Source organism: Acanthisitta chloris, unplaced genomic scaffold (assembly GCF_000695815.1).
Source record: "Acanthisitta chloris isolate BGI_N310 unplaced genomic scaffold, ASM69581v1 scaffold2296, whole genome shotgun sequence".
NCBI classification, from domain to species: Eukaryota; Metazoa; Chordata; class Aves; order Passeriformes; family Acanthisittidae; genus Acanthisitta; species Acanthisitta chloris.
Window position 1 is genome coordinate 4,085 of NW_008678504.1, and position 10,741 is coordinate 14,825.

A 10,741-nucleotide genomic window follows, 5' to 3' on the forward strand; every position below is an offset into this window, starting at 1 on the left:
GGGTTGAGGCAACATGAGGTTATCAAACTGGGCTGTCTGCTTGTTCTCTCACATAAAGAATTTATGCAGGATCCACGTAAGTCCTGAAAATCCCAGAAACCACTCAAGCCCAACAAAGGACTAATAATTCAGAACATGCCTGACTTACAGACAGCGTGAACAGAGCCCACAGCATCTTGAGGGACCTTACAACAAACGAGACCATCGGGTGAGTTCCTCAATCAAACCGTTCCATGAGGGGATAAAATAACAACACACTCTCACCTAAGCAGATGGGGGTGAAATCACGCCTGTCACCTCCCACGGCTCACGGGTGCTGGAGGAAGCTGTGCAGCCCCACACTGCCACCTGTGATCATGGCTGTCTCCAAGATGTCTGGGGGCTGCCTCAGTCTTCAGTGTAAATCAGAGCAGCTCCATTCCAGCACTGCCCAAATTCCTCAAAGGGGCAATTTGAAAGTCTGGGAATAAGCAGAGTGCCTCAACTACTGTCAAGCTTTCACAGAAAGTCTCAAGGCTATCCTTGACAGATATGCATTGGGAACCAATTTTTCTGCTGACCCTTGGTAAGGACCAGCAAAATAATCTCAGATAAGTCAGATAATCAATGCCACCTGGTAATTCTTTGACCAAAGTTTTCATAAAGACAAAGAGCAGACTAAGAAAAAAAAGAAATGGCTGTAGGAATGAGTTAACTAAGCCTTGGATTTGAGGTTCTCATTAGCTAAAAGTGAAAAGTAGACTTGAACACCTGTAAAATACAGCCATAAGCTTCTCTCTGCAGAGCCTCCATAAAAATCAAAATAAGTGCCTTGACCCAAAAAGACAAAAGCTTCTCATTAGAGAAGCATTTTCTATTCCCCAAAATTTTAGCATCAGTCCCCAATACATAAGCAGGCAGAGCAATGATGCAGTGTCTGAGGAAGGCTGTAAGAGCTGTCATTCTCATAGCTGATGGGGGCTTTGCTCTAAGACGATGCACCTGAAAAGCCAGCAAGTCTCTGAAGGGCAGTATAGAAGGACTTGCACCCACAACAGAAACCACAGAAGGGACCCTACCTGTAACTACCAGTGTCCACGGCTGATTTATACATACATCTGTCCATCCCAGCAGGCACATCCAGCTTCCATCACTCTCAATGCAGTTACACTGCACACATACTGCCTCTGCATTAGGGCTCATGGTTGCAGTTATACCAGTTCATGTTCAAGTAAAAAAAAGCCTGTGCCTTGCTGAACTGTTATTTGATCACTAAATGCAGAAAAACTGAGCAGAGGTGGAATGCACCCCAAAACAAGCAGGGATTAGCATTTTATAGAGAACAGGTTCAAAAATAAATTACCCTGGCTGAAGTAATTTGGCCATCGTCCCATGCAGCCTGTTGTAAAGGCCATTAAGACTCTGATTCAAATTATTAGGCAGCCTTTTCAGCATCAATTACCATTAAATTACTCAACAATTCTGTCCAGCTTCAGGATAGCCATGATATACCTACACAAGAGCACCAATTACCCCTTAAGCCTACTGTCAAAGCACGACTCAAAAGCTCACCGGGCGAAGATGGTTCTGACCACCTGGATGTGATCTGCCTCAAGCCCGAAACATCCACTAACACAGGGGATTACATGAAGTCTCTATGAAGATGTTTCATCAAATGCCCAACCAGAGGGCTTGCTCCAAGGGCCTGACCTAAGCAACATTAAGTGGCAGAAGGGCACTCACAGTTTCAGGAGCAAATGCAGTCCTGGCAGCTACAGCAAAGCAGTGTTGCACATTTTTGACTCACTGTAAAAACAGGCTAACAAATGGTGCTGGTATTTTAATTCTTTCCAGAAATAAATCACAGAAGGTATCCAAGGCCACCTGCAGTCCACGCTGAGAGGCATTTCCAAGGTGCGCACACAGACACACAGACATAAAGGGCTGTAAGAACAAAATTTTTTTTACTGCATGGAGAGTGCAATTTAACTGAATTTAAACAACCCCAGATACTGTTGATTTAAGATACCCCGCAGGAAGGTATGTGGGAAAGCTTAGGAAGAAACCTCAGTCTCTCTTACAGCATTAGGGCTTTATTTCTAAAGTGGAGCGAGGAGAAAGGGCAGTCTCACTTCTTCCTTTTGTAACCATTCCAGTGATGCTATGAACCAATTTTATTCCCTCAGTGAGGGATACAGATAAGCTACTCACACTGTTTTCTCCTTCCTTCTCCTCATCTAGCCTGTGTTTGAGTACCAAGAATATATAACCCCATGATTTCATGATACTCACTGATGCCACAAACCAGCATTCCCAGTTTCCATGCCATGAGCAATGCGCTAAGATGTTTATCATTTTATCAAATTTATTTAGAATTTTTTATCTATTTATGTATCAGATATCTTATTATTTGCAAGCTCTGCAAGAGCCAGACCACATATGCCACAGCACCAAGTGTTTGCATACTGGTTCCTCTGCCTCCTGGCCCACTCTCTCCCTTGTCTCAAGGCTGAGCAGCAGATCAGCTCCCTGAGCTGCAAAGAAAGCCTGCCCAAGGGTTTCTACTTGTTGTCCAGAGGCTCCCTTCTCTGGAAGATGCCACAAAGGAGAAGGAAGATTTTTGCATGGCAGGCTGGCCCTTTCCCTCTCTGTTTGATCAGCAGCATTTGGCAGGGAAAGTCTAAACAGAGCCAGTGGCTATGACCATGCTGACGGGTGTGTACACACATACAGGAACACTGCACAAGTGTGTGCACTCTCAGGTACTCACACCAGTGCACTTATCTGCAAAAACTCACAGTATTACATTTATGGTGGATGACTCCTGCAGACTCTCTATTATCAGGTGTGGCAAGGGTCAATTCACACACTTGCCAGTGCCTTCCTTGGGAAAGAGCAGCATTCCAGAGAGCAGCTCTGGGTTACCCTGATGTGCCTAATGCTTGCAAGGCTAGCTTGAGTCTCTCTCTCCTGACTCCAGCCTTACTGCATTTGTTTCTTTCTTTACAGTACTTTTCCTTTTTCAGTCCCCCAATCCCAGTTCATTTATGTGATTTTCAGCAAAAAAAAAAACCTTTAGGAAGAAATAATTCAGTTATTATTTAACCATTTTGTCTCATTTCATGGCGACAGTATCTGCCTTCACACAAAGACAACTCTCTCCCACTATTAACCTAAACACCATACTGACATGTTTTAATTAAAGGCAAATGTTTTACTATCCAGAAGTACAAACATGAATTTTGTAGATATTGACCTTTTTTCCAGACACAGAAATGTAGCTTGGATAGCACAGAACTATTATTAGCATGTTTATTCACCCGATTGCAGCAAGAAACCCAGCAACCTCCTTCAACCCCACCTGCTGCTGCTCACATCGATCTGCCATCCATGGGAAGCACAGCCCTGGCAACAAACATGCAGATAGATGGTAAGACAGAAATGCCTAGGGAATTAAAATGTTGAATGAGTGCAATTATAGGAGGGAAGGTGAATTATTCTTCCCCCCCTTTACTGTTAAATGGAGATTGATTTGATTGATAATGAATGTCCATCAAATGGATTTTAAGGCTCTGCTGCTTTTCTCTCTCTGCATGTCAGCCCATGTACATTCCTGAGGAGTGATAAAACAGTCTCAACAATAACATCAAGCATACAAGGCTGAGGAGAAGCAGGACAAAAGCTTGGTAACTATTACACCAGCAAAAATGGGCTGGGGTGAGGAATGAGTTTTCTGATGGGCCACCTGCAATGGCATCAACAGGTGGTTATTGGGATCGATTGCCAAGTTTGCCTTGGGAATCTGCCCTGCAATTTCACTGTCAGAGAAAACACATCCTTCACTGCCACTTACCTGCCCCGAAACTAACAGAGTTATACCAACATGTGCCAGAAGCGGATCCTGCCTGCCTTTGAAAGCAGGAATTGGAACAAGCAATGAAAGCAGTGGGGATCAACTTTCCCAGGATATAGTCTCAATTACTGCTATTTCACTAGGCAACCTGTGGGCACCTCAACATCTTTTCCCACAGCTACAGCTACAACTTCACAGGAGCAATGAGTTGCTTTGCTAAACAACTACATGGCAAACAGCACTTCTGGCAGAGCAGGAGTGCATGGAAGAGCATCCTGACATTAAAGAATTAAAGAATCATAGAACCATAAAATTTGAGGGCCTAGAATGGACCTTACAGATCATCTAGTGTGGGCACCTCAACATCTTTTCCCACAGCTACAGCTACAACTTCACAGGAGCAATGAGTTGCTTTGCTAAACAACTACATGGCAAACAGCACTTCTGGCAGAGCAGGAGTGCATGGAAGAGCATCCTGACATTAAAGAATTAAAGAATCATAGAACCATAAAATTTGAGGGCCTAGAATGGACCTTACAGATCATCTAGTCCCAATCCCATCCCCTCATGGGCAGGGAAATAATGTTCCCCTCTCCGGCTCCCTTATAGCCCCTTCAGATATTGGAAAGTTGCTAACATTGGAATTGGTGGAATGGTAATTGCCTGCTGTTCAAGCAGCAGGGTGCAGATCACTTTTGTTTAGCAAACAATTAAACTCATTCACCAGAAATCAAGCAGACACGCGTTGTCATTTGGCACAAGCCTTAGAAGCAAGCTGGAATAGTGGATGAGCCACCATGCACGTGCTTCAGATGGAGCCAGTATGAGGAGATGCTGCTCTCTCTTTCCTACCTCCCAGGAGGTCCCAGGTGGCAGCAGCAGTCCCTGTCCTTATCAACTCCATTTCCTTATTAATTCCCTATTGATCTGCTCACTGCACACTACGCAGATATAGTATTTTTATCTTCTGTACTTCTGATGTTGCTGCTGCTGAATTGTGAAGCCTCTTGACTAGCTTGGATTTTCTGTAACCTGGGAGTACGGATCCACTCAGACTCACGGGAGAGCAGACACTCAATGAAAATACCTGGGGGAAATCACAGAAGCTTGTTGTGTGAATACCTCACCGCTGGTCTGCCTACTCCCTGATGCGGAAATTTACAGAGTGATAATTTAGCTTCCTAGGTCAAGCCAGTGGCCAAAAATACCCTGAACCATCAAAATCTGCTCAGGATATTACGGCCACTACTTCCTTCTCTCACTTCTCAAAAGTGCCAACTAATCCTTAAATTACTGAAGCAAATGAAGCACTAGCACCTGTGCCACTGAGACACCAAGCAACTAGAGAAGAGCACGGTTGGTTCTGTGTGGCTCCAAGCCTCAACAAGGCTTCAGATGCTCTATCGACAATATTATCACCACAAACCATGCAATGTAATACAGTTGAGAAAATGTTTGCAATCAGTTCTCAGAACAGTCTCTTTCCTAATTGAAATACTGTTGAAGAATGGCTAAGGGAACAGGGGCACAGCTCCCAGAGAGCATTGTGCGAGCAAGACCCGAGCAAAGGTCTATGGGAGCTTTGAGCATATAACTAAGAAGTAGGCCTCAGGAGTTTAGCTTCTCAGCATTAGAAGTTATTTTCCCAGCATAATGTTGCAGCCAAAGGACAAGCTATCTGGGGAAGCTCAGCAATGTTGCAAACCCAAGGATGAACTATTCCGGGAAAACAAAGAAGGATTCTCCAGAAAACAAAGACTTCTTCACAGCTGCAGCTGCAAGCAGACATAGTATATAAATGTAACCTGTAGAGCTTAGGTAATGCTAAAATGAATAATAGGTATAGTTGTCCTGCAAGCTAAGAAAGTATACAAATGTAACTTTCAGGGTTTAGGTAATGGTAAAGAGAACAATAAGCATAGTTGTTCATGCCCTGTATAAAAGATGGACGATGGCTTACAATAAACGAGTCTTGCTGGACACCATTGGGTGCGCATTTCTCCCGTCGATCTCCCACAAAATACTGCAGAGCAGAAAACAGTATTATAATTATAATAAATGGGTGTTGCTGTGTTGGAGAAGAGCAAAACCTTTTGTCCACAAATCCCATTTACACAAGCAGAGCCAATGTTGGTAGGAGCAGTTACATTACTCTGTGTATCAGCACGTTCACTTCAGGGCTTGTATATTTTTTGTTAGACCCTCTTCTTTTTAACCTGCAATAGGTTTTCCTGATAGATTGGAGAATGATCAGAGACTAGATAGAGGAATGACTGCAAAACCTTGTATAGCACTGAAAACACCAGCAGCTACCAAGAAGCAGGTTTAAGGGAGGAGCTGATCACACTATGGAAACCAGACTTCTGGTAATGGGATCTCCAGTGTGGCATTGAAAGGCATAAACAAATTCAATAACTGGAAGCTGGCACTAAACTAATCAGACTAAAAATAAAGGAGGACATTTTCAACAGCCAAGGTAATTAACCTTCAGTACAGTTTATTGATGGTTGTGCTGGATTTTCCATTCCTGGAAACATGAAAAAATAGGATGGAGGTTTTTCTAAATGACTTCCTAAATGCCCAGCATGGTAAAACAGAACAGGATGCCACTCAAAAAAGCTAAAAATCAGCTTCACCCAGGTTCAGGTCCTACCCAGTGATAATGAACTCCTGTCCTCCCATCTTAACCTGGGCAGGTTAGGAGCCCTTGTAGAGCCTTTATTATAACCCTGTCAGCTGGCCAAAAGAGAAAGCACACATGCCATTTCTGGAGTTTTCTGCCACACCACGTGTTGGGAAAGAACATTTCTTACACCTCCTGACATGCCCTATGGAGCTGATCTCTGTCCTTGCTGTCCATCAGAGCCACTCCTCACCCTATCTGTCCTTCCCAAATACGCTTTTATTTCTGAAAACATCATCTGCACTCTCCATGTTTGCTTTCCTTTGCCGCCACTACCTCATCCCCCTTGCCCTTTTCCCTGCAGTCATTCCCCAGGGAGGCTTATCCCTTTTCCCAAGCCCCAGTGACCAGAGGGGAGAGGTTTGAGGAATTGGGGTGACATGCCTAGTGCACTGAGAGCTTTTTGGGCATCAGGGAGCAGCCAAGGCCCCATCTGAGCTGCACGAACAGCACTGGCAGGAGTGCAAGTGGAGGGAAGCTGCTTGCAGAGAGTGACCCCCACCTGTGCATGAAGGAAGGGTTCTTCAGAGATACCACAGGAGATGTCCAGCATTACAACCCAGCCCTGGGCCCTGATTTACCATTCATCTACGGGCAAGGCAGGTTATCCCTCTGCATCAGCTTTCCCCTGAACAGAACCACAGCAATGATATTTGCCCTGCTACTGCACAGCAGCACTTCCAGGATCAATTAGTTTAGTGTTCATGCAAGGCTTTGTAGACAGAAGCTTCAATACAAGTAGTAAGTACTATTATTGTTACTGCACTTCAAATGGCTACCACACTGACATTTTCCAGGCATGCACCATTAACAATTTACTAAGATAAATGGCCCAGGAACCTGGAAATGCATTTAGAACAACTACCTCCTGCTTACCAGCATATGTTCAGCAGCGTAAATGACACCTCATTGCTCAATGTGTAGCTATGGTAACATTTTTATCTCATATATTGAAGTTCATGCACACGCACACACATATACACACACACGTGGAGCTGGAGGGAAGCCAGGCTGCCTTGTTTAATGACACACAAACACGGAGCCAGGGAACTTTCCCAGGCTCTGAAAGCCAAGCTGCTCCCAGGAGTCAGGGATGAGGAGCGGCCAACTTGCCCCAGGCCCATCACGAAAGGGATGGGTTAACAGCAGGCTGCAACCCCAGAACCAGAGCCCCACCAGGCCCTCAAGTGACTTACTTGAGAGCAGTCTTGTAGTGGTAGATTGCCTCAATGTTACGGCCCTGGTCTTTCAGAAAATTGGCATAGTTGTAGTGCACCTTGGCGTTGTGGGGCAGGGTCTTCACTCCTGAGCTGTGAAGAGGAACAGAAGCAGGACAGTGTTAGCAGGAGGTTACCACACTTTTCCCTAGGTCCACTTTCTTCTCATGGTCCCTTTTTCTGAAAAGTTTGCTTGTAATTTGAACACCTTGTCTCCTCCTGTGCAGTTGTGTCAACACAATTCTTATCACCCCAAGCTTGTCCCACGCACTGGTACACCAAGTGCCCCAGGCAGACATAAATATGTGGCTGCAGTTCAACTCATCTTGGCTGCTGTCACCACAGGCACTTCTAGCACTAACACTGCATCACTCCCTGTGGCCAGATGCTGTTGTATTTTAAAATCTGAATTATTAAACCGAGAGAGCAAAAATAGGCTAATACTTAGAGGGAAAGCATGTAGTACTTTCTAATAATAGGGTCCCTGCTTCAACTTGAGTGTCATGAAGCACCTTATGAAAATATTGACTTAAACCCGTCAGCTGCAGATACAAAAAAGAAGGTATCCTTCCCATAGGCATCAGCCTCTAGAGAGGATGCATGGCATACTCCCAAGTACCAAGCCAGCACGTATGCATCCCTTAGTGCTGAGCAGAGTGCAGACAGGAGGTGAGGGCTAATGGGACTCACCCTTAGGTGGCAAGTCCTAACACTCTGGCATTGTAACATGTGGCTGAGGATATATGGCTGCAACCCATCCCTCCCCTTCATCTCCCCTGCCACGTGTAGACTAAGCTCAACATTTGGAATTAATAATGAGGGCACAAAGACAAAAGGAGAAGAGTAAGCATTTGATTATTTACTTAATTGAGAGCACAGAAAGCAAGGTACACCTTGCACAGCCAGAGGAAATGCCATTTCAAGGTTAAAGTGAGAAAGAAATCACAGGAGCACGTACACCATGGAAACATTTCCCCTGCAAGAATCCAGAGAAATCGGTACTCTGTTTAATGGGGGAATCCTTTCCAGCACGTAAATAGGGGCTCTCTGAGGTAATGGGAAGTAAGGATGGATGAATATGTCCATGTAAAAGCAGACAAAGTGCTGTTTCTTACTCACAAGCAGATTCCTGCCAGCTGCTCTTTTCTACACCCCCAGCATCTCTAACCCGGCTACCTCAGGTAGAAAACACAAGGAATAGGTAATTCCCAAGTCTTGTTGCTTTGCCTTGTCTGTCTCTCCTGTTTAATTCTGGTGGGCATGGAAATTAACCATAACGAGACAGGGTCACACACAGCCCTTACAGTAGGGTGCACACCCTCTCCCATGGGGAGAATGCACCCACAGCTGATGGGTTGCCAAATCTCCTTTGTTGGAGATTTCACTGTAGAACAGTTCTGAGGAATCCAGTGGCAAATATGGTATGTTTTTGGCTATCTGCAGCCAGTGGTGCCAAGCATGACTACTTGTGAGAGCTTCCAAAGCTTCACCCACAGCTGCCTTACACACAGCCACGGTTTGCCTACTGAAATTAAAAATACACCTTGCATTTGACTTCCTAATCATCAGGTATTTCCAAATTACTTACTGGGAGCACTACAGGAATAAGACATTTTGTGACTAATCGCTGAATTAAATCAGTTAATTGATGCTATTCTTAAGAGAATGATTTTCTATATTAGTTTTCACAAAGATATAGTGCACCAGCAGCAAGTAATGTGTGACTGCTATGGCTGTGTTAATTTCCATTGGCCTTGGGAGCTATTAACTGCACACTTACAACCTCTGGGCATTACTGGAATATTAATTCTTATACAGAGAGGGTTTCATTACATCACCACTAGTGTTACAGGCAGAGACATGGCACTCAAAACTGCTGCTCTCTCAGAGCTACGTGCTGGCTCTGCTACAGCTTCTGCTGAAACAGAGCAGGCTGAGTTAACAGTGAGGAGCACACTACATATGCACAAGCACTTCAGTTCTGATGAGATATGGTTTTAACAGTAAGATGCATATGTTTAAATATTTTAATTCTGAACTGTTTCCCTTTAAGTGGAATTTATTATTAATTCTGCTGGTCCCATTTATTAAAACCACTAATAAATCTTCTTTCATCTGCATGCTTCTGCTGGTAGTGGGGGTGACACAGGAAAGGCAGAAATGGGTTTGGGTTCGTAAGATGCTCTCTTCTGCATCACACTGCTCACACTCCCTGTCCTATTTATTTTCCTCACACAGGCGAGGAGAGGGGGTGTTTCATTTTGTAAATGCACATAGCAATGACTGAAGCTGCTTGGAGTCTCTGCACTGTGGGAGGTAGTAGCAAACACAGTGCTGGATGCAGAGGGGAATTTTCAGTAGAGTTTAGGCAAGCACTCCTGCTAACTGGTTCTTGACCAGTCGAGAATGCTGTTTGCTCATTGACAGAGAAAACAATAATGTCCATAGTGAAAGCCAAGAAGGAAAGGGTGGAGTATAAATAATAAAGCAGAACACAATGTTTTTCCATTTCTGCTTCCCACAAGCCCTCAGCCTCTCACAATTTTAATATCATTTTCCAACGTGCTTTTCCAAACTCTCCCGCTTCCCCGCTCTCCAGCTCAGCATTCACATACCCTTCTGAGAACCTACGGCACCACTCTGGCACCAGCCAGAAACAAGCCCATCGAGACCTGATGTCACTTCTCCAGAGTATTTCCTTCCTTTTCACTTCTAGGACAGCAGTAAGTGACATAAATGGAAAATAAACAACAGGCAAACCTTTTTACGTAACACTTCCTCTCCATGGAAAGGCAAAAAGCCTATCAGCATAAATCAGAGAAATAAAATACTACTGGCATTTTCCAACCTCAAATACCAACATTATCCAAATCCCACTTCAGCTGGGCAAAGTTTCCTGTAATCTCCTCTGTTGTTTTCCTAAATGCGTGTCCTGCTCTACAAAGTAACAGGGTGCAGGGAAGAGGCTTCACTGATTTTCTGTGATATAAAAAGCGCTCAATTTACAAG

General features: G+C 44.4%; 1 protein-coding gene across 1 annotated transcript in view; it reads right to left on the reverse strand.

The window, feature by feature from the left end:
• Window positions 1-7,711: 7,711 nt before the first annotated feature.
• LOC103804284 (transmembrane and TPR repeat-containing protein 1-like) overlaps window positions 7,712-10,741 on the reverse strand; it is a gene marked incomplete at its 3' end in the record, with an annotated part of 41,560 nt that continues 38,530 nt past the window's right edge. Inside the window, exon 6 of the mRNA XM_009076887.1 lies at window positions 7,712-7,825. Coding sequence (XP_009075135.1) covers window positions 7,712-7,825 — 114 coding nt within the window. The remainder of the gene's footprint in view (window positions 7,826-10,741) is intronic.